Source organism: Rhinichthys klamathensis, unplaced genomic scaffold (genome assembly GCF_029890125.1).
Source record: "Rhinichthys klamathensis goyatoka isolate OS25496 unplaced genomic scaffold, OSU_Roscu_1.1 h1tg000311l_1, whole genome shotgun sequence".
Taxonomy (NCBI): Eukaryota; Metazoa; Chordata; class Actinopteri; order Cypriniformes; family Leuciscidae; genus Rhinichthys; species Rhinichthys klamathensis.
The window spans coordinates 2,166,293-2,191,623 of record NW_026606829.1 but is presented as its reverse complement, the minus strand read 5'-3'; the positions used below and the strand labels follow the sequence as shown (position 1 = coordinate 2,191,623).

General features: G+C 37.9%; 1 protein-coding gene across 1 annotated transcript; it reads left to right on the top strand.

Moving 5' to 3' along the window:
* The first annotated feature begins 5,141 nt into the window (after positions 1 to 5,141).
* tbx2b (T-box transcription factor 2b) lies at positions 5,142 to 12,964 on the top strand. Its single transcript, XM_056271175.1, has 7 exons — positions 5,142 to 5,917; positions 6,736 to 7,003; positions 8,141 to 8,287; positions 9,350 to 9,426; positions 9,602 to 9,768; positions 10,347 to 10,957; positions 11,497 to 12,964. The coding sequence occupies exons 1-7, from the start codon at positions 5,556 to 5,558 to the stop codon at positions 11,926 to 11,928; spliced, it is 2,064 nt and encodes a 687-aa protein (XP_056127150.1). The 5' UTR covers positions 5,142 to 5,555; the 3' UTR covers positions 11,929 to 12,964.
* The last annotated feature ends 12,367 nt before the right edge of the window (positions 12,965 to 25,331 follow it).

Here is a 25,331-nt window from a genome sequence, read left to right as displayed (position 1 = left end):
TCTGTAAGTCAAAATTCACAAAAGGGTAAAACACTTGTTGCATTTAGACGGAACACGAGGCTTGACCGCTGAAGGGGAAATGATGGGTTCAGCATCACACAAGACAAAAGCTCAGGGGACCGAGGAAGTCCAGTGTGTGTGTTTGTACGTAATCATAAAGGAAACAAATATTTCACTGATTTTACTTACTATTACATACAGTATGACATTTAGAGATGTAACATTGCTTTTCACGAAGCCTGACATGCTTCATGGCTAATGTAATTAATAAGTATAGCCCCAATATATGGCTGTATCGAATTAAAGCGTATTGCTTTTACTACAGAAGCATAATACAGCAGAGTCTGTTATTATTTTCAGGGTCTCTGGATGTATAGGCTATTAATGTTTGCGAAATTGCGAGACAATAAAAAATGTCATAAGCTACACGATTTAGTATAAAATAAACCAAACCGAGCCAGGCGTTCAGTGTTAAATTTATGCTTGGGAAAAAGTTGTTAAATGAAGAGAAAATACCATAGTTTCCAAACTAGACCACATTTGAATGCTTGTTTTAGTCTCGGATGATGACACACACGGCACAGTGCAGAAGCAGGTACACTGATTCCCTGAGGTCATTAGAGCGCCCCCACCTGTTACCTGAAATAGGTGTCACTTCAAATAATCTACAGTCGAGATATGCCCAAATAGATTTAAGCGTCAATTAGAAGCAGATTTAGTCATTTCAAGCATGTTCGCAATTATCAAAATTGTATGAGGAATTTTTTTTAACGATTTCCTGATACTGAATATTTACCAAAACATTAGATGAAAGATGTAGCCTACAATTCCCACCAAGAGTATGGCTATAGCTATCTTGCTTTTTCCTTTAATGCCTGACACCAGGTTTATCCGAACCTGTTAGCATCCTTACAGATAATGTCTTAATCACTATTATCATATGACTAACTGTGAACGCCATGGCGTATTATATTCGCTCTTAAACGTATGTCATCTAACTGGTGAAAGTAACATATAGGCTGGCCTACATGAATATTTAAAGTCATATTTTTTATATTAGCTAATAATTGTGAATTCAACTTTTCAAAAAAGACTGACTTCAAAAAAGGTATGATATAGTAGCCTAGGCCTTGGCTATCTAGAAAAATATTCTCACAAATAGTAAAACCCACTTGTGAGGACATCTACAGTGATTCTCATTCATATAGTTCATGTTTGGTTTTAAATCTCCTGATTTCAACAGGTTTGTGTGATTATTAGGGTAGGGCTAAGGTTTAGCATAGCATCACCTCGGAAAAAAAAGACTGTCCTCACTAATAGGATAGTTAACGCAACATGCCATGGTATAGTTTCGAAAACTGTTGCCTATTTACTTTTAGGCAGAAGAAGAGTGGAAGAGAAGAAGCAGAGCACCAGAGCTGTCTATAAAATTGTTGTTTCTCATCTATCAGGTACATTATGTCGATGTGCAGAGGAGGTTCGGCTGACTCGGTTGGGTGATACAACATGGGCTATGCGAAGAGCAAATTGTACAATTTGGCAAAATAAGCGCGAGCATATCAAATACACTGTCCTAATGAAAAAGAGGAGACATGGGAAAATGTATCCAGGGTGTTTGGACAGGTAGTAAGAATGGAGGAGAGAGAGCTGGACGGAAGGGAGGAAGAGAAGAGAGGGGGCTGCTAGCTGGTGCAGGCGCTGGGTATACATGTGACAAGGGGAAATATGAGGGACTTTGACAGGTCTTAAACGGTCTGGCGCCAAGGCCTCAGTCTACTGGCTAAATATAGCAGGAGAGATGATGCACAGAGATGATGAAAAGATGAAAAGAAGGAGCAACAATGTAAAAGCAGAAAAAAAGAGCAACGGTCATTTAATGATCAGCCCTAGAGGATCATCTGGTTTCATATATGTGAAGGTATTGCAAAGGTTTGCGTTATCTTTTTGCTGGAACATATTCATTTCCTCAGAACCCTGGGAACACAATTAGACACATTGTCTTAACAGCGGACACCGTCTCAAGGACACAAAAGCTGACAGAAGCAGATCATGCATAAAAGTTTGGCATCAGGCTATTTTGAACTAGGCTAATGAAAATGTTCGAAGCTTATGCACACAGACACCGCTCTGACAAACCTTTAACCTTGTTTTTCATCATTACAATCATTATTGCTTTTTCGACGCCTCGTTGTTTTGGGAGTAAACGGTGGCAGCGCCGTGAAAACTTTTTCAGCATGAACGCTTTTTCAATTACGTGTGATAAGAACTCGGCGCATGATTACATTCTTGTCGGTTTAGATGTGTATAGCCGGAAAAATAAATCTGCCGTAATTGCAGAGACTTTGTTGATGTAATTACTTCCTTAAGTATATACATAGAAAAGCATTACCATTTCCATGTGTGGTTAATCACTTCTCAATCCAAATCACTCTCTGTCGAAGCTCAGAGATCAACGACTATTGATTGTAGGCTATAGCCTACAATTTCAACAACTTGCTGCAGGTAAAACACTTCACATACAAAACAAATAATTTCATAAATAATATTTACACTAAAGCATGTCGAATAACAGTGGAAACTGTTTTTTTAAGTGTCAGGAAAAAAGTTCACTAAACCATGGTAGCCTATTGCTATTTTTTTTTTTTTTACTTGTCAAATTGTATTAATTAGATTTTATTTTATGAGATGTTATCTTATTTTATTCTCATCAGACGTGAGATAATGTATGGCTCTTAATTTTAGCTTAAATAATGAAGATTTTATATCAGGAGAAAAAGTAGGCTACTTATTTTATTGTTTATCATTTCGTTTGGCTATTTAAACATCTGTCATTATGAAAGCAGAAAAAACTTTTTAATTCATATAGCCTATAGCCTATATAGCTATGTTATCGTAGCCTCATATTGAACACATTCGTAATGATTGATTAATTTTCATTTTATATTATATTTAGGCTATATTATATTATTTTCACGACTTTTAAAAGAAAATTGTATCCTGAATACCATACCTTTATTGTAGGAGCGTGCATATCCCATAATTGAGTGTCATTTTCAATAAATCCCGCTGTAGTTGTCTGTTCACTCGTGACTTCTGCAACAAGTGTCTGCCTACTTTTTATCGGTTTGCTCTATGGTGTTGATTGAACTATTCGTATGCATAGTTATGGTGTGAATGTGACATTTGACTTCTCAACAAACAATAATGATATTTCTAAATATTCTTATTATCCTTTAATATTTAATTAAAGGATATTAGTTCGAAAACGCAATATAAAATAATTTTACAAAGGTTCATTTAGCTGTTTTAATGACATTTTGACGTGAGTGGCAATCCGCAATATACTATTTAATAAAAATATATGCCCCCTAAACCACTTTAATAGCCTACACTAAATACACTTAATCCACTTTTCTTAATTCAAAACAAAAAAACAAAAAAACTATAGCCTGTAAACGTCGTCGCCATTTTAAAGAACAGCTGCAAACATCACGTTTCTGTTCAGCTGTTGAGAAATACACGCTGATTTTTAAAATTTCAGTATAATAAGCAATGTTTAAAGACTCTATTAGGTCCTCTCTGGCGCAGTAGGGGTTAAACATGCAGCCTGTCATCGTGTTCTGCTGATTTGTATCGAAGTGTAAAGGTGACAACATTCCGCAACTGGTTGAATCCGTCCGCACAAAAACATAGATTGGACATTGATGCGTTTTGGAAATATTGGAACTATGAATGCGACATCTGATGGAAAAGTACGTTGACATGCTAACTTATAATGATCACAAGTCATTTGGAGACAAAGAAGGCAAGCGCAAGCCAAAAGTTTGGCGTAAATGCTAAAGGGATTGGAGTGCACTGTTAGAGGATTTTGGAGTAAATATGAACTGACAAGAGACGGTTCTTACTGCGGTACGTCAGCCGACTGGCGCCAAGCGGCTATCTAACAAACCCAATCCAAGTAAATCTAGAGTCCACGAGTGGATTTCTTAAAGGTATAGACTACACTCATGGCTCGACCCACTGTTGAAACTACAGGTCGAAAGTAGACGGTGAACCTTTATAGTGGTACTTGAGATGTAGCCTAGCAATGTTTTTTTTTTTTTTTTTTTTAGAATATAGAGAAGCATATGCTTTTCCGATCTCCTAAACATTCAGAGGAAGGATAATCTGTGCACAGTAAAATATGAATACATGTAGCCTACATTTGTGAAAATAAAACATTTACATTCCCCAAACAGTTGTCTATGTATAATAACATATATAGACAATTAAAAGTAAACAACCGCAGATGCCTGTTAAGAGTTAACAGTTAGGAGTAATGCAGCACTCACCAAAATGATCTTTACATTGGTCTTTAGATTCCATCAACCCTCTTCCTCTTTCTTCAGTATAGCGCGTGGCTGTGCGCTTTGAATGACCCGGGGCAGAATTTAAAGCACCAATGTCCGGTTATTGGCTGCTGTTCCTCACATGAAGTCAGTGCACAATGACACACGCACAAACTACGGAAATAGTTATTCACATAGTAACGCACAAGGTCCTTTGGCTATGAGTGTGCAGTGCTATAACAAAATACTCGTACGCGTCACTTTGACATGTAGGCTACAGCGAAAAGATAAACGCTATTTGCTGTGTTCCTTATGTTTTTATTGCGAATAGTTATTCTCAATTTATAATGTTTTAAAATGTTCTACCAATGGAAAGCATAGGCTATAACATTTTTGCGATGATCCGCCATAACAATTTGCACTTTTTTATTTACACGTCAGTAGGCTAATCTTAATTCCTAAGTTTTCAGTGTATCTGAGAGTGAGTTTTGTTCCTCGAACAAGGAGGCATCGTAATTATAAGCGTAAGCCGACGGAGGTGCAGTCTCCACCGGCTAAGCACTGAGGGCTGACCCGCCGCTTGGCTTGGAGACGGGGGTGGGATTTCCCGATCTTTTCTGTCATTGGTTAATATTTTATTCTGTTGACATGTTTTCTTACTGCTAATGCTTCCGACACCTTCTTGTCCACCCCCTCTCCTTGAGCCTGGCCGGAGCTGTCAAAACCACGCCTATGGAGGCCCACAATTGGTCCAGAAAGCGTAAAATCAGCAATCAAGGGGGCTTGGTTCATTAGTGCTGGGATCAGAGCAGGAAGGACATGTGAGATAGTTACAGTTGTACAGTGGACAGAGCAAGATCTAACCATTTCAACTCCGTGTCTGCGTAGAATGACTGCGCTTGGATGGACATCCGCATCGAAAGAGTAATCTTTTTATGAGAGCAACTGTTGGAGAACAGGAATCCCCAAATCTGCCTTCAAAGCGTCGCTGCTCTCACTTTGACTGATATTATTACGGGGACTTCGTGGAAAGTAGCAGCCACGGGAGTTAAAGTGGAAGATCCTTACCACTGTCTTTGCTCGCCTTTTCGCGATTCGCATTTTGCCAAAATTGCCTTGCTGCGATTTTCCTTCCCGTAGTGAGACAATCTATCGTCTGGATACGCGCTCCTTTTTGTCAGAAAACACCACGAAATATATTTTTCACTACGATTGTTGGATGCACCGATGAGAGATCCAGTTTTTACAGGGACTGCGATGGCTTACCACCCTTTCCACGCTCACCGGCCGACCGACTTTCCTATGTCAGCTTTTCTCGCGGCCGCGCAACCCTCCTTCTTCCCGGCGCTGACCTTGCCTCCCGGGGCTCTAACAAAGCCGATCCCGGACCATGCCCTGGCCGGAGCCGCGGAGGCAGGGCTCCATTCTGCTCTGAGTCACCATCATCAGGCAGCTCATCTTCGCAGTCTCAAGAGCCTGGAGCCAGAGGAAGAGGTTGAAGACGATCCAAAAGTCACACTGGAAGCGAAAGATCTATGGGACCAGTTCCACAAAATAGGAACAGAAATGGTTATTACGAAATCTGGCAGGTGAGTTCACAGTTGCTCTATTTTTACTATTTTGTTCCAGTGTTTACGAGTGAATGCAATGATGCACTCCCCGTCTCACATAGGCTATATTCCGCCGTCTAATGCAGGGGTTAACAACATAAAAAGATTGTTTCGTTCGATGGCTGTGTAGTTCAGCAGGCCCAGTAAATTCATTACTAAATCTCTTTCTTGTGCACATCGCTCTCGTAAGTCATTTAACGTTTTGCACCCTGAACTGGCTGACCCAATTATTGTCAAAGAGACTGTAGAAATGAATGTCTTACTATTAGAACATGCGTAAGATTCATCTAACGATTAATCTGCTTATTTGACTTATGAAAACGAAATGGGGAAAGTATAGCTACAAGCGATGCGTATTCTGTGGCTATAAGCAAAAGGAAAATAGCTGAGGCTTTATGCTGCTTAGGCTATATCAATATCCACAAATATTGACTTTCAAGGTACGGTGTGGCACAGTTAAATCGTGCTTTAATTTATTTCGTGGTCTGCCTATGTTCTGAGGTGACAATATTCTATGTAAATATCCTGCCACTTTCATTGGAGATGTAAGCCTTGCGGCGAGCTAAATTATCTGCAGCTGAGTGAAATGTTAATATATATACAGTATATAGCCTATATATAAAATGCCGTTGTTTTATTTAATAAATCTAGTTAAGCTAAATATTATCACCGAAAACAGTGAATTATTATTTGGTTTTGTTGCTAAAAAGTTAAGCTTGCATTTGACCACATTTGCATATTTATTTATTTTTTAAATAGGCTAATTTGATTTATGGACATATTTCCTTTTTCTTCAGGAGAATGTTTCCACCTTTTAAAGTCCGCATTAATGGACTCGATAAAAAAGCCAAGTATATTCTATTAATGGATATTGTGGCTGCCGACGACTGCCGTTACAAGTTCCACAACTCTCGCTGGATGGTCGCGGGGAAGGCCGACCCGGAGATGCCAAAGCGAATGTATATACATCCGGATAGCCCAGCTACTGGGGAACAATGGATGGCTAAGCCTGTTGCTTTTCATAAACTAAAGTTAACCAACAACATTTCGGACAAACATGGATTTGTAAGTAACCATTTTTTGTGTGTGTGTGTCTGTGTTTCGTGTAGGCCTATTATAATTGTGTGCTGCTGTGTAATCTATAAATATAAATTTACTGCCATCTGTGGGTTGTAATGCTTATGATCGCAATGATTGTACATGCTTACAATATCGCTGTTTATTCCTGAGTGGAGAGAATTATGAATGCTCTAAAATATAAAATTTACTTTCTTAAAATGTATTCGGCCCATGTACAATTATTTGCTGTCGTGACATTCTTTTTTTTTTTTTTTACGTTTACAAACCAGATATGGGGTTCAAGTCATAATTTTATTCGTTATTAATAATGATGCCATTGTCAGCTTGGTTGTAAATACTTCATCCTGAGTTTTTCTCTTGGCCACTGTTACTTCTATTGTTTATGATAGGCGCAGAGCGCTATAACTTTTATGAGAGGGTGGAAGTGACCAAAAAAAATGAGGTCAAGGGAACGGAGGAGATCTTGAATCACGCTCCAGTAAATGAGTTTACAAATAGCAACAGTGAAAGTGTATTTCGGGCTGTTTTGAGTGAGCGCAGCAACATATTGCATATAGGTAGAGCGACCTGTGCAGTCTCTGATGTGTTAGTTTCAGTGAACAATGTTGAGACAGATGCAACGATGCTGAACAATACTCTATGTGAGCAGTCAAATACAGTGTGTGCCCTGCTCCCTTACGTGACTTGCAAACAAATCGACTGGAAACAAATGGAACATTTACTGATTTACATGCATGCCACAACCATTTGATATAGTTATATGGTCAAATAGAACATGGCTACATGTAGCCTACCTGTGTAGCATCGCATTTTGTTGTTGTAAACAAATTCCTTCCTTAAACTGTACAATTAAGAAACTCTTATTTTATTTAATTATTTCAGATTTAATTTGTGTTATAATGATAGCGCCACAAAATAACTCATGTTGCATGTCTGCGTGACTGGTTTCTGTCTACCTGCCACTGGCACAGGCCTGTTGTTATGTAAGAACAATATTTCCACTATTACTAAATATATTATGCGGTATTTATTGTCTAAAAACGATTTTTAAATACGAATTATTTGAAACGGATAATTGTTGTGACAAGCACTAATGCCTCCCATTCCTCTTCTTCTTATTAGACCATCCTGAATTCAATGCATAAATACCAGCCCAGGTTCCATATTGTGAGAGCCAACGATATTCTGAAGCTCCCGTACAGCACTTTCAGGACATATGTTTTCCCCGAGACTGATTTTATTGCTGTCACAGCTTATCAAAACGACAAGGTATGTACCCATATTTTGATTAATTTAAGCATTCGTTCTCTGAACCTTACAGATGTGCACTAGGCCTATATAATGTGGCCTTTATAACCGTACTATTCGTATGTATTTATTTATTTTACATATACTTGCGTTTGCATACTTTCTACGACGTTTGATGGGATTTACTGTTTACATCGTACGTTGACCTCATCAAGAGGAGGAGGAGGAGTAGTAATGGGCTATGTGGATGCAAAATTATATCTTTAAAACATTTCAAATTCCTCATGTGTCCAGTGCTACTTTCAGCTACTGCTCATGTTAATTGTCGTCTGTGTCCGAGGGGCCTGGTGAGCTTGTCGGTATCGTAAAATTTATGACACAGTCACAATCGATTAGCAGGCACTTAAGCTCGCCGGTTTGTCCGGGAGCTACACTCGCTGAGGCAGAGCAATCAAAGCGGGACAGTTTCTGAAGTAGAGGCCATCTAGCTTAGCAATCTGTGAACTTTAAGGCCCTGGTTTCTCCTGAATTTACAGCCTACAGCGTCCAAATCACTTGGGCACAACGAAAATCGTTCTGTTACATCGCTTTGTATTTTCATGGAACTTGTAAAAACTGGCAATGATTCAAACCACACTATTAATTATTGATAGCAGGTCGGCGTCACTCATCTAGTTCGCCTCTCTTGTTCTCTCTGTTGTGCTGTAGAGAAAAACAATTTGACAAATGGAAAATGTTTATTCGTGGAATTTTCTCAGGGGGGTCGTGATTAGATATTTTTCATTAAACATTTTTAATAATTAAATTATCTCTCTGAAGTAGGCCTAGTCTGCGTAGCGTGTTTAACAGTGTTGGGATAATAGCTGATCACACCACATATAAAGGCTTTTCTTTTTATGCCTTTAAATTTTGTGTGAATAAGTTTACTTGTGGATTATGAATTCGTGAAGCATAACACTGACAACAACACTACTGCGATGCATAATATAGCCTATTAATACTAGACTGCTGCTAATCATCATTCACAAACAAATGATAAATAATAGCCTATAATATACACATTTATTTTTTCTTTGTATTCAGATAACACAACTGAAGATTGATAATAACCCCTTTGCCAAAGGCTTCAGAGACACAGGGAATGGAAGAAGGGAAAAAAGGTAGGTTTTACCTTTTATAGTTCACATCCATTGTTACGCAATGTAAATGGCCGAGAACTGCAGAATCAACGGCTTTTGTAAAAAAAAAAAAAAAAAAAAAATTACTGTGCACGTGGGTCAACTCAGGTCATATTTCCTTGATTTATTATAATTTTTTATTTTATGTGTGTTAAAGGAAACAACTGACCCTTCCATCATTACGCATGTATGAAGATCAATGTAAAGTGGACCGTGATGGCGCGGACTCCGATGCTTCGTCAAGCGAACCTACAACCGGCAGAGATGCTGCTCATTCACCTGGACCGGTTTCCAGCCCACTTAGATTAAACCGGGGCAGCAGAGGTAAGTCTAAAACTATGAATAAATGATATAGCTATGCTTCACGATCACTGAGAGGAAACCAGCCTAAGTGTCGTATCATTTACAAGACGCTGTATTATGCCTTCAGCGTTTTTCAAGACTATTTTAATAATTGACAAAGTCATTTTAATAAAGCAATGTGCTGATTTCCTAAATACGTTATAAGATGAAACAGTGTGGAGCAACACATAGGGCCTAGCCCTGAACCAGGCTAAATTTCGTTAGAGGTCTGGGTGGAAAACAAAATTAAAAATGTAAAACTTTTTTTTTGTAAATGGATAATTATTTCTATGCCATCGCAAATATTTGCATTGGTCTCCTATTGTACAATAGTTAGCCTATTACATATTAATTCAGCAATAAATAAAAAAAGTCGTGTAGAAAATGAAATAAAAAAAATCGTTAGCATTGTGTTGAAGTGTTATGCATGAAAATTAGCTGCGCATGGCATTAGGTGACTGTAAAATGTTATCTTCAAAAATAATATCAACATAAGTAGGCTACTGCATTTAATTTCGTCTTATATCGTATGGATACCAACTTTTTTTTTATTTCATCAGACGACAAAACATGCACTGACAGTGAGCAGGAATTGGACAATCCAGATGAGCGGTGTGGAGGATCCAGCAGTCCTGGACCAGAGCCTCCATCTCCATTCAGGTCGAGATGTGAGGACCGGGACCGGGGGCGGGAGAGGCCTGTTGTGGAGAAGAAAGACGATTATCCGGAATCCCGAAAATCAAGCGATTCTATATTTAGCATAAGAAACTTGGAGAAAGACAAACTAGAGAGCAGGCCGAGGAAAGACACAGACTTGTCAAAGAAGGACACGGAAAACGGTGGTCTTAGCAGCAGTAAAGAGAGCTTCTCTCCTCTGATGGTACAGACTGAGAGTCCGTCACACTTTGGGGCAGGGCACCTTCAGAGTTTGGCGCTCTCCGGTCTACACAGTCAACAGTTCTTTAACCCACTAAACACCGGACAACCTCTATTATTCCACCCTGGACAATTTGCAATGGCACCTGGGGCGTTTTCAGCCATGGGAATGGGACATCTATTAGCTTCAGTATCAGGAGCTGGTGGCCTGGAGAATGGAAGCCTGTCGGCCCAGGGTACTGGGAACACGAGTCCCTTTCCCTTTCATCTTTCTCAACACATGCTTGCCTCTCAGGTAAGGAAACTCTCACCATTAAAATTTAAAACTATGCCATGATATGAGCTGTCTGGTTATGGAAGCACGCGAATGAAAACAGGCTATCTATCTAGCGATAGTTTTTGGTGAGATGCTCTTTGATTTTATTGAATGTTTGTCAATAAATGGCTGTCGAACATTTTTATTTTTGTTTACAATTAGGCTACCTAGCCTACAAAGAAAATGCATTGCTTATATAGGCTACATTTATTACAAAACTTTTGCCATTTGAAAACAGAAGGCAGACATAGATTTTAATTTTTCAAAATGTCATTGCAAAAGCTAATCATTTAAAAATAAGGTCGATTGTCAATTATTTCCGTTCCGTTGACAATCAACGATATATTGCGTTTATTTAAATGAATAAATGAATTCGCTTGCCATTGAAATCGGATGGATTGCAAACAGGTGGCTCTGGTTAATCTAAGGAAATACTGGCTCTCTGAAAAATTCGCCATGTAGCAAACTATCGCATGTTCGGTGTGCTCAATATCCCTAACGAATGTCTCTTATTACAGGGCATTCCGATGCCAACCTTCGGTGGACTTTTCCCGTACCCATACACCTACATGGCCGCGGCAGCTGCAGCGGCCTCCGCCCTTCCCGCGAGCAGCACAGCCGCCTCGCTCTCCAGGAACCCGTTCTTGAGCAGCTCCACTCGCCCTCGGCTGAGATTCAACCCTTACCAGCTCCCCGTCTCGATCCCTCAATGCACAAACCTGCTTACCACCGGATTGCCAAGCGGCCTAAACCCCTCATCTGAATCGTCTAAGTGCGGGAGCAGGGAAGCGAGTCCTGTGCCTGATCACAAGTCAGGGGCGAGTCAGAAAAACGGCTCACCTAAAACAACAATGAAGGAATCCATCAATGAACTTCAGAACATTCAGAGACTAGTGAGCGGCCTAGAGAGTCAGCGGGAGACTTCCTCGCCTAGGGATTCGCCCAAGTGATCAAGCGTCCCCAAACCTATCCAGGGCATGACTTGAATTGCCAGAGGATTTTATTAAGTTCTCTGCGAAAAAAATCATCAAGTACTGTTTTTGCGCATGGATGACTGAAGTGGAAAAAAGCAAACAGTAGTCAAAAAAAAAAAAAAAAAAAAAGGCCTATTAAAAGAAACCGTTGGACTTGGCGCTCTTGGTGGTGAAGATCTATACGAAAGTGCTGCGAAGACAATCTACAGTGTAGCCTAATTGACTCTGTGTAGAACATTCTGACAAGACCACACCAATCTGTTGAAAAAAGGAGTTTTAAAATAAAATACATTTTTATTTGCGTAATGTCAGTAGGATCACTGCTGGTTGGTTGCAATATCTAAATGGTGATTCACATAAAACCTGTGGACTGAAAACAACCAAGCTACATCCAAAAAAATTAAATAAAAAAACATAAGAAAAAGAAATTAAAATGGATATTTCAAAAGGGATTGAAATGACAGTTGGACCGTTAGTTAAATCCGACAGACAGTTATACCTGAACTATTTAATGTAATTATTAATAAAAGAAACCTAATTCTGTAAATAAGCTACAAGGACCTAAGAATATGCAAATTGGTATTAATTTATTCAAAGCTGTGCATTTGCGTGTACATAATATTTAGAGTTTAACTCATTGCATTTTTTTTTCTCTCATTTTTCCACTATGGTTGTTGTAAATGAAAGCTATAGCGTTTGTTGTTTGGAGACAGAAGGTGTTCCTATCTGTGTTAATCTGCCTGTAACACGCAATGAAAGCGTGTGCCATCATCAATGCATTGTAGCAGTCGCTGTAAAAACACTTATCACGCTGCGGGACTCATAAGGTTTGGGAAGCCTCAGGTTAATGTAGCTACTCCAACAGAAGAGACCGACATTCCTCTTCTTGGGATGAGTTTATATAAAGAAATATATGAAAGTGTCCCGTTGTGCTGGCTGTCCGGATTTTTCTGTTGTTGTTGTTGTTGTTGATGTTGTAGGATTCTTTCACGATTTCAATAAAAAAACAAAAATCAACGTGTTTAAATATTTTACATTTATGAAACTACCTTTCCTTAATGATAAGCTGCATGACAGACCAAAATTATAATTGGCCCACATGCATTGGGGAGCCTATACCTTATGAGGTATAACGACAACATAAAAAACATAATAGCCTACAATTTATTTGAAAAAAGGAGAAGAAAAGAAAACAGCTACAAGCAGAAAACAAGTGTTTTCTAAATGCATGGTCAGCCACACCCTCTCTATCTGATTAGGGGTCACATGTAGCCTAATAATAATAAACGTTATGTTTTAGAAGAAATAATCTGTGCAAAATAATCTGTAGAAATATTTATAAATTCATAATGGTTTTGAAGGGGTTTTCAAAAACGTAGCATAGCAGCCGATAGCAAAGCTACTGCGCCCTCTGTCGTAGACTCACGTCACGTCACATCATTTTACCCTCCTCAACTTCAATAATGTGATTTTACCGCTACAACGGTGTATTAGGCCTTTAGGCATGTGCAAACGATTTTAGTTTAGGTAGCCTATTTGTTTATTATTATTAGCCTATTATTATTTTATATGAAAAGGGGTGTAGCCTATTGTAAAAATACAAATAGGCCTAGGCCTACAACACACTTGCCTCTATAGCCTATTAAAAATAGTAATAGAAGTAGCAACAATAACACAATGTTCTATAATCTACTACTCTCTAATAAGCTAATAATAATAGGCAACAACTAGGCCTACCTCATCTAGTGAAACCCGGACTGTCTTTTTGGCTTTTAGTTAGCTATCTTTGTAGACAAAACACAAACGTTGTTTGTGATATAGGCCTTGTGATAAGCAAATCCATAACCAAACAAAATAAAAACAGTGTTAACGTTTGTTAAATTTTTCTCTGATGATGACCCTTACAAAAAAGCTATGGTGTTAGGCTACCTCTTGAGCGAACGAGATACACTCTATTACCGCCAGGTGAAAATGTCCACTATGACTGATTTATAATCTAATTTATATAATCTAATAATAATAATAATAATAGCCTAATAATAATAATAGTAAATCGACTACATAATGGTACAAAGACCAGAGGTCTAAATTTGAATTCTTTATTGTTTCCAGTGTTTCCCGTGGAGTGTAGCCTACAATGTCACCTATTGTGTTGTTTTAAGCCTATTTATAGTCATAGAACTGCAATGGACGAGTATTTATAGAGAAAGCTTGAATCGGAAGCAGAACTACGCTCCACTCTCCCCACCTCCTTTCCTTCACTCTCTTTGAACGACCCAGATACTGTAGCCCATGTTGTGCGCTTTTTGGCACCAATCATTAATGGTTTGAGCGCGCCCAGAACACAGTTTAGGCTGTCGAGCCGTAATGAGTAGATAAGCTGCACAGCAGAGAAGAAATAGACCTACTCTCATGTTATAGCGAAAGGGTTAAGTGCTGCGGATAGGAGGTTAGGGAGGATGAGAGTTTGGACGCCCAACCACTTTGGCAGCAGACAACCCTTTGTCCAGCAACCGGCGCCTGTCGCCTGCATGCCGGCCATGCAGCTTCCCCACACCCGCGCACAAAGGGACAGATCCCGAGAGTTACAGCTCCTAATTAGAGATACCCCCTTGTTTCTCCTCTTTTCTTTTTCGTGCAATAACCACAAGCCCTCGTTTTCATTAAGGGGCCATTGTTCAACCCTGTTATATTCAATTAACAGACCGAACAACGCAACCTAACTCTTTGTCCAAACTAATCAGTCAATGACCAATCAATAAACTGCGATGACAAGCAATTACGGGCCTGGTACTCGACAAAAACCAGCCAAGTGTTTACATATTTAGCTTTAAGTCAACCAAATCGGAAATTGAGAAGGACCAAATCTTTAGTAGGTATAGCCACAGCCCGAAAGTGACATTAAGCGTAAAAGCCAATTATCAGTTGTTTCTTTTATATTAATGGGAGAAAAAAAAAAGATTCAGACAAAAAGACCATTGACAACAAGTGGTTTCTCACAGTCGTCTTGGTGAGTTTTTATCTGATCTGCAGAAGCTGAAACTGAACACTGAGAAGCTTGAAAATCTATGAAGGCACTGAGGGGTTGAGATGACTGGATGCTGATATCATTCAATACTACGAACCTCAGAAATACCATGTAAAGGAGAGCGAAAAAAGACTCTTCAGGCTTATTGCCATTACAGTATTACAGTAGCTTACCACATCAACATTATAGCTCACGTGCACCTGATCAATCTCTACTGGTCTATAATCATTTTTTTAAGGACATCCACATGTGTTTTATGTCAGTTCATACTAATATTTGGTCATTGAAGCTCTTTTCAACACCTAAAATTACAATGACATTTATTGTATAATTTATATGAAATCAATAAAAGTGAGAAAACACCTTATTAATTTCAAAAACATATTTAATATTAAATTCTTCTAATAGCCTATCATTTACTATGTCGGGTAAACAAGTAAAGCCACTACAAATGTTTACATTTGTACAATTAATTAATTACAATATTTGCTAGCCAAAACAATGGTTTGTTATTTCTGTACATTTCCTTTTACATTTGTTGCTGAATTGTTCGACTGTTTTTGCTGAAAAGCCTATAGGCTGTGACATCTTAGCCCATTTAGTGTGACAACACTGTGTTCGTGGATCTTTATCTCTCTTTTTTTCTAGGCAATAACAGTGGAAATGTAAACAAGCAGTTTTGTCACCAAGACAAGAAGAAATTGATATTTAAAAAAATAAGCCTACCCTAAGAAATATGCAGTAAGTGACAACTAGCCTGACAAAGACAAGTATCAATCTCTTTGAATGTGGGTGGTGAGGAACAGTTGCTTTCAGAATGTGTTAGGTAAGACAGTGGTTTGATGGAAATGTTTAAATATTACAGTGCACAAGACAAACGTGTAATTCTCACACACCTCCTTGTTGAAGCTTTCAAGCTTGAGTGAAGCTGTCAGAATCTGTGTAGATCCTGGGGAGGAGGAGTCTCATTCTCACACAACTTGTGCATTCAGAAAGGCTGATGGTGAGTTTCTATTTGTTTTGTTAAATTTCAAAGGCATTCTGTTAACACACAAGACAAAAAAAACAACACATTTTGGTCAATCAGAATAAAAATCTGAACCAGTGATCCGTCGCCACCTTCTGGACATATTAATGAAAGGAAGCGATTGGTAATATTATGTCTATATATGTTCTTGGTGAATGCTTTCTTAAAAGCAATTTATAATAAAGAGTAGGCCTACAGATTTTTACAACTTCAGAGGCAAGTTACCAGGACAGCAGAGAATACAACACAAATACGTGCACTGCAAGTAAACACATCACATGGGCTACTATTCAAAAAAGCAGAACAAAAGTACTTTTAGTGAAGGAAAGCAGACAGGTGACAATTATTGTGCATGTGAAAGTGTATTTATATTATAAAACCCAATACTGATTCATCATATCTGCACTAATATTAACTTCTATCAAAATTACATTTTTAAACTTTTTTTTTTTTTTGCATAAATAAATTGACCACGCAAGCAAAGTATAGTTTATCATCCAGTGAACCCTAACCACAAAATGCCCTGTGTGTCCAGTGGACTGTCACCCTGTAAATAGAAAATAAAATAAAAAAAGCTCACTTTTCTACAGTACATAACACAACCACTAGGTGTCACAATAACCTTCCAACCATTTCCTTCATTTCTGTGCAAATCAAACAAATCTGCCTCAAAATAATTTTCTAATGAATTTACTAAGCCTAACCTCAAACAATACTTAGAAAAGCACTCAAATGCATGGTATACAATCTCAGTTTGTGATTGCTTAAAAATAAGACACACATTAGTGAGGGAACCAGCTGAGAAGAATTCAAACATCAAAATTGATACAACATCAAATCTATCTTCTCAAACTCTTCACCACAACATAGAAATATAAACAACTGATAAATACAGACTGCACTCAAATGGTTGTGATTACACTGTAAATCTACTTTCATTTTCTGTTGAATCAGCCAGTGCTGCTCCAGGTAACAGAAAGAGAGAAATGAATATCACCTCGAAGTCACCAGAGCGGCTCAGGCAACAGGCGTCTCCAAAATCCCACTACAATAGATGAAGTTAAAGAGGGATTTGTGTGCCTGACCCGTACTCGTCTACCCGCAAGCTCAGATCCTGAGATGAACACAAGAGATTACTAAAGACTAACAGTTGATCATGATGAACGAAGCGTCAGGCCAGGGAGGGTCTGAGACTAAACTAGTCAGCCCTTCTCAAAACATGCGAGGTACAGCCTCAAGTGCCTGGCTAATTTATGGCCTGTTTTATTAGCTTGCTATTGTGAATTGATCAATAAAAAAATCTTTAATTAATACCGCTACCACAAACATTTCAATTTAAATGATGACTTTTTGTTGCATTTAGGTGATAATGACTCTGACTTGTGGTTATATAGAAAGGACATGTTTGAGATCATATGCCAGGTTCATTAGTGCTGAAGCAAATCTGGAGGTCAATGTTAAGGGTCATTTTAAGGGTCTCTGGGTATGTTAGAATAATATCCTCTGATATGACTGTTTGTAAGCGATATTATGAACCAAAAGGATAAACTATGCCAGCATGCCCTGACAGGGTTCATCCACAGAAGCATTCCACTTGAAACACAGAGCAGTAACTAGAATGCATTACAATAAATGTTACAATAGAAGGTATCTCAGGTGAATATGAGTAATTATTTAAGATTAACAATCATCTTTACTACAAACTTTACTTAATTAAGTTGTCATGTTGGCTAAAACACAACAGGACATACTGGACTAAGAACATTAACAGTAGATTACAGGCCATAAAAATACGTCCATGTTATTGTTAATTTTATGAAACAATAATTAATTTGGTTGCACTTTATTTCAATGGTCCACTTTAGACACTCTACTGTAAGCAATTATATGATCAATAAGTAACATGTTTTTACATTGCTTAAACTAATCAAAATAAGTTAAGCAATTGTCAACTTTTTACGTTTTTTAAGTCAGTTTAATGCAATTTAAGTTGAAATGATTCAAACACCCAAGTTGTTTGTACTTCAAAATTTAAGGCAGCAACTGTTTTGTTTTTTTTACAAGTAACTTTGCAACTACATGTCAACTCATTTTTAAAATCGAGTTATGGTTAGGTGTTAGGGTTCGGGTTTTAGAATAAGTTGACATGTAGTTGTATAGTTACTAGTCAGTAGAATGTATTTTGGGGAGCATCAAAAGAAAGTGTTAGCTGATAAGTAGACAGTCAACTAATACTGAGAGTTAGTTGACATGTTGCAAAGTTAAATAGTTAGTAGAATGTCTAAAGTGGACCATCAAAATAAAGTGTTACCATTAATTCTCCTTTTAAATTTTTATTCTTTTAGATTTAAGGATGTCTCGCATAGAAAATGTAAATGAAAATCCCATAACCAGGCTAGAGTTTTGGCTTTGGCGTAATTGTGGCCCAAACACCAAGAACCACATTAAAATGTATGTTTCTCTAAAATGACAAGTATAGCAACCTCTTTGTGTCAATGTTGTGAAGTTGTAAGCTTTCTGGGATTTTTGGGGTACTGAATGCGCAATGTGAGGACCACATTTATTAGCTAAACTTCATCCCGTGCCCTGAGTCACATGGTCAGAGGTCAGAGAGCAGCGCTGATGTCTGCGATTAGCATGAAGCATGACTGCCCACGAGCCATGTGATGTCTAATAGCCTAAGTGATAAAGACACTAAATGACTAAACAACCCATTCGCAATGACAAGCATAATAAACAGCTGCAATGAGCTAACTGCTAACACAACAACTGCTAAAGGCCACACTTTTGATCTCCGGTTTATTGCAACACAAATGCATGCATGTAGGCTATTTATTTATTTGTCGGACATTTACATAGTACTCCAGAGTAAATAATGAGATTTAATAAAATGTAGCTACAACTGTTTGAACTCATGAAATTTGAACTATGTCATTTTGCATGTGTAGCTAATATAGCAATAAATTGAGCATTTCTGCAATACAATAAAAACAGATTAGACATAACTCTTGTTTGATTTAGAAGGTTGCTGCTGCTGAAGGTTTTAGTGATATGGTAGGCCTAGTCTCGCGTAGCCAGACCTTCAGACTGACGGCTGAAGTTTAGCGTTTAGCCGGAACGTTTAGCCAACGTTCCGTGGGCGTGACGTCTGAGGCTGAGACTAGTGATATGGTAACCCTAACAGACAATTCAAATACGTATTTTCAGTGAAACTACATGAAAAGTCTTTACAATGACGCCCTTCCCAACTTTCCATATTCATCATTTCCACTTTGCAAATCAATACTGCAGCAATACACAAATGTTTGTTGTTTGAAAGCAACGGTGCTTATTTGGGCCATGTGCAGGCCTTTCCTTAAGGCTGCATTGTGCATTCAAATACTCAGGCAGGAGATGAATGACTCTGTCAGTAGCTGACAGGTGCTGAAGCTTTTGAGAATGACACCTGTGCAAGCCACGTGAGATTTCTAAGGATTGTGAGTAGAAATAAGTGGGGAATTGAAGGGAGAAGGGAAAGTATAGTTTATAAATTGATCAATTGTGTGCTAACGTTTGCATTTTAGGTAGGGCATATTCTGGGTCTTAGCGGTATTTTATGATAAATATTTATACCTTTTATATTCTAATTGATGAACACATGACATCAGACAAACTTTTGGCAGAGGTTGAGGTATTCAGGGCATGGTAACGTTAAAATAATCGGGACAGTCTGAAATCTGTCCCAATGGCTCCAAATTACAGCAGGATGCAGTTCCATTTTCCACCACAGATTTACAAAGGAAAACTGTGGGGCGCTGTGGAGGGCTGCGCTGCCCCGCTATAGTGCCATAATACCATACCGAATCCCTACGCTAATTTTAATATTATCCTGCTCACTTAAAATAGTCTAGAAAATTCGAAAAATATTTTTTTTGCAGAATGCTGAACACATTTGCAATTTATTATTGATTCAGTTTATAAAGAGGTCTTTGTTTTGGAAGACTATTTTGGCTGTCCTCACATTCGAGTCGCGGCTGGTAGGCTATTTGTCAACTTTGGCGACAAGTTCGCTTTGCTTTCCCTAAACCTCAAAGTTGTACTGCTGCTTGCCCCATAACCATCTGTGTTACATCATATTGCAAATATAACATAATCTTACTGTAAGATCTATCCGTGTAGCTACAGTATAGTGCCTTTGACCACTGAGTTTGACATGGGTGTTAAGCTAAATAAACCATTTTACTTTTTAAATAGATTTGTTATACTGCACCTTTAACTCGATGACACATGACAGCCTCGGGTCAATGTTTTGTTCTACACCAAATCCTGTGTATAAACGGTCTGTTTTTGATGATGAAATGCGTCCATGTGACTGTATGACCAGAGTTACAGTGTTATATTTTGGTCATTTCCCACCCATGTTTCTCTAAAAATGTATACATTTATTAATGATCAGTTTAAAATGATAAAGTTAGCTAGAGAACATCTGTCATGTAAATAAATCTTGACCATATATTTTAGGCTGAAAAACTTTTATAACTGTTCTTGCATCATAGCTTTTAATAACTCAAATAAAGTCAAAAAGAAATGTGACCAAACCATTTTCAAATGTTTTCAATTACATAGAGACCACAACCAACCGAAATGAAACGCATCAGACTTGATCCAATCGCACTGTGTTTTGAACACTGTTTCTCCAGCTTAATCAGACACAGTCACTTTTCCTTAATTGGACAGCCAGTATTTCTTTGTGTGTTGAAAAAAAGATCTGTTCAAGAAATGTTCAGAACTATATAAATATATTTATACTGTAGGTAGGCCATACTTTTGTGTCAAAGTCAAAACCAAGCCATTTGTGGTTAGATGGTTTATCCCACTGATCAGTGCTGCATTAGTCCAATGACGGAGAGAATTTATCTCTGTTACTGAACAACCCGAATTGTACTATTTCATGAATGACTACGTTTGATGTCATGAATACTAATGAGCTGTATACATAAAATGTACACTGAATTATCTTAATTATATAATCCTATAATGTTTGTTGAATCAAATTAATTAGGAAATTAAAAGGATATTACAGGAAAAGTCTAAGGCACACAAAACTACAGTTAAGTACTGTATATTTATATACCAAAGACCTACAACACTGATTAATTCTGCTAGTGATATATCAATGATTAAAAAGACTGATCAGATGGTTCACATCATTGTGCATACTCTGCAGCTCATGAGAGAATAAATAAATATTTGATATTACCTGGCAAAACTCTTTGGCTTACCTTAAATAATGATAAGATTAATACTGCCCAGTTAAACAAACACATTCGAACACTAGTGCCCAGTTTCACAGACAAGGCTTAAGCTAGTCCCAGACTGTTTGAGCTGTTTTAACTGAAAGCGACTTGCACTGACATATCTTAAAATAGATCAGTGTCATTGTTTTGTCTCAAGATACACACCAGTAATGTTTTTGTTTTTTTCTAAGGGATGTTTATAAAAGCTACTTAAATGTCTTAATTTAACTAAAGCCTACTCCTGGCTTAATCTAAACACTGTCTGCGAAACCAGGCCTCTTTTAACCATATTTAAATACATTGTTAAACCGGTTAGACCCTATATGGCCAGATTCAGCACCATACCGGCAAGAGCAAAAGTAAGTGGATGAATATTTTAATGCTACTGATCCCAATCTGAATTCTGACTTGTGATGCAGCCTGAATCATGATGACACCGTGTTCATTTGTTGGCCAGAGGAGAACTGATGGAGTTTGGGTTTCTTGCCACTGTCACCTTCGGCTTGCTTAGATGGGGACACTTAATATTCAACAATATTATTGATCTGCCTGTACTGACACTGTTGTATGAGAACTGACAACTAACTGAGCTGGACAATGACATCATTTTTTTGTAGAACTGCTTTATAGATGAAATGAACTAATTCAATAATTGATGATCTTTACAACGGAACTGAAGTAACACTGAACCGACTTCAGCTCAATCTGTATTGTATAAAGCGCTTAATAAATAAAGGTGACGACAATTGTAATAAAATGGGAACTAGCCAGTTAAATGACTCGATTTAAGAAAAGTGCTTTTTTTAAAATATAGTTGCTTAATCTAAACATACAATAAAACAATTTCTTTCAAAAGAAAGCCAGCTTGCTGTACTGTGAAAATCTTCCCAAGCTTTCACTGCTCCACACACAGGAAGGGTGCTTATGGGAAGAGGGCTAATGGTGGAAGAAAAGACACAGCATGCGCGCTAAACACTCTGACTGCACACAGACATCTGAGCTAATGACTGTGGCAGTATGGGGTTATGCTGGTTCCAGGGTGGCGGGTCGGTCCGAGGTTTTACTATGAAGCCATTGTGATGTCACTGCTCTGTACTGACTATCTGCCGCCGGGTGCAGACAATGTCCTAGTGTAGAGCCAACTGCACATAATGCCCTTCTGAGAAATACAGCAAGCTGAGAAGAGATGAGAGCATCCTCACCCGATAATTTCATGCCAAAGACACGATACTGGGCACCGTGTTACCACAGTATAAACCAGTGTGAAAAGACTGGATCTGTGCAGGATACGCAGACATAATACCATAATGCACAGTATTGAATGAAGATTTCAGGTATGAGAGAAGGGAAAAAGGGATAGAGAAATGTAGGACGACTCTGTTGAATCAAAGCCCCCCCCCCCCTCCCCCTCCACTAGCCTCTTTACTCTTTGTTGTTTATTAGCACAGACCCCTCTTGCCCATGACCAATTATACAGGCAAATGTTTTTCTAAGGAAAAAGAGCCTGCACTCCCATACCCATTAATCACTCACGGATGCTTCCATGAGGATTCTCATTCAACTGACAGAAATCCAGCAGTATTACTAAAATCTGATGTAAAAACCTTTAGTCAAGCAATTTTATTGTAAGAAACCAAGAATGGCAATGGGGAAAAAATCAAATAAAAAAAAGATAGATTTCTTTCTTAGAAAGACTGCAGTAAAACTATTTTATAATGTAATGTAAACTAATTATAAAAAAGTTCGATACAATAAATTACGTAATTTATTATTTACAATATTAACATTTTTACCAAAAAAGTAATGTGTAAATATAACTTATTTAACTTAGGCCTAAATATAACTATTATTAATAATATACATGTAATATATTATAAATGTTTACAATAATAATTACAATTTAAAAATGTTTATCAGGACTGAGAACAGGCTATAAATCAAAAAGAATCATAATAATAACACTTCTCTTCTCTCCTTCTAAATGACAGTATAGAAAAGGCTCTCTGAGAAAATAGAAAATCAAGGTAGGCCTATATGGCTATAGGCTATTCATAATTTTGCCCGTTTAAATCTTAAATGAATTAGTCATACAAGATGTGCAATTTTACAGTTGTTTTTTCCTCTATGGTGAATATGCAACTTTGATGCAAAATTCGATTAAACATGTCATTTAAGACTGTATCTAGCCCAGAGGAAGAACGCAAAACATTGTACAACGACATCGATATATTCAGTTTTCTCAAGGTTTAAACGTGAATTTTGAATGATCATCACATTCGTATTAATTATTGAATGAGAGGACTATTTTTATAGTAGCCTATCTATTTCTATTTTTCCCCATCCGAAACAGATGTTGTTAACGGCCAACATTTACCGTGAGGCAGAGTGAAGGAAAAACTAAAGGTCTGGCGGAGAGGCATCAACTGTAACGTGTAAGTTTTGAGAGCATCGCTCAGTGTCTGTCCAGTCGGTAACACCCTGCCCTCAGTACATAAACTAACCCTACTGCTGTTCCTAATTTCAAGACCACGTGACGGTGGGAGTGAGTGAAGTTTAAATTCCCTTTCAGAGAGGCAGCTCAATTCATCCCCTATAAAAAATCATCCCTTTTATAGCGACATCTTATATAGCACGCTAAGGTATAACTTGCCTACTTGAGGATCCCCAAGAAAGCGCGCATCTTGAGCGGTTCACACACACAGAAAGTGCGTCAAGATCAGTGAGGTGGAGGTAAGACCAATTATTTTCAATCACGTGTGGTGTGTGATAACGGTAATACATGGAGCTTTCAGCAAATAATTCCTGCCTAAAATTATTATTCCTCACGAGAACATTTTCTGCTTCCAGCCTGAAGGGATACGCCGGCTTTATTTAGTTGTGAAATATGACAAACTTTAAGCTATTTATTTTCGCTCTAATCTATGACAATTTGTCGGTAACAATGGAGTAATTAGATTAGCACCTTTACGAAAAAATTCAAGAATTATTTTTTATGAGATTACCTAATGACGTGCGCATCTAGGCCTTATTTAGCCTAATGTTTCTGTCAAATAAACGTAACGCCTTTTTAACGGTATAGCCTAGGGCTAGGTTATATTCGATTTCAATATATAGGCCTATATTGTCTATAGAGTAGCCTATTGTTTGACGACTTAGAGTCTGATGCATCAAATAAAACAGATGGGCCTTCACGTGAACATTTTGACATTTAGCAAACGTGAAGTAGGCTATAGCCCACATTAATTAAACTACACTTGTTGCGGATACATTGCCTATTTGTTTGATCAGACAGAGATTATATTTACAGCAGTATTTTATGGAAAGATGATCCTCATTATTTGACAGCAAACAGCGAAGAGACAGCCTACAGTGAAAAACATGTGAAAATAAATACCGACAATATATTCAATAGAATGTAGGCTAAATATAGGCTACCTACATTATAGATGTTCTATTATGATTATTATTAGTGTTATTATTAATATTTCTGTATATTAAATATTATAGTAGGCTATGTTTGTTTTGAAGGATTAGCAACACCTAAAAGCTTGAACGAACTACAGAACACTTTTTATAAGGACCAGGTTACATTATTTATTTAATTAATCCAACAAATATAGCCTATATTTAATCACACATTGTGTCAACATTTTTTGGCGAAATTCAGGAGGATGGACTAGCCTACATATTAACTTTTAAAATAAACCAAACACGTGTGTCCAGATCTAGCCTATAGCCTAGAGACGAAAGAATATATAAAATAGGCCTGTGTGGTCCCGAAATGCTATCACTGTAGCCACTGAGGCTAAAACAAACAAACCTAGCCGATATCATACACCCATGACTGAGGCCTGTCTCCTAAAACCGTCTTTCCTTATTCCTGCGTTTATTCTCATTGATAGCATGACCTGTTTGGAAAATTACACTGGCGAGAATGACAAACGGGTCTGAGAAGGACATATTCTGGCTGTTGCCATTCATTTGGACATGTCACCAGTAGATATAAGTCAAGGCTCCCACGGCCCTCGAACTTCTCCAGGTGATTTAT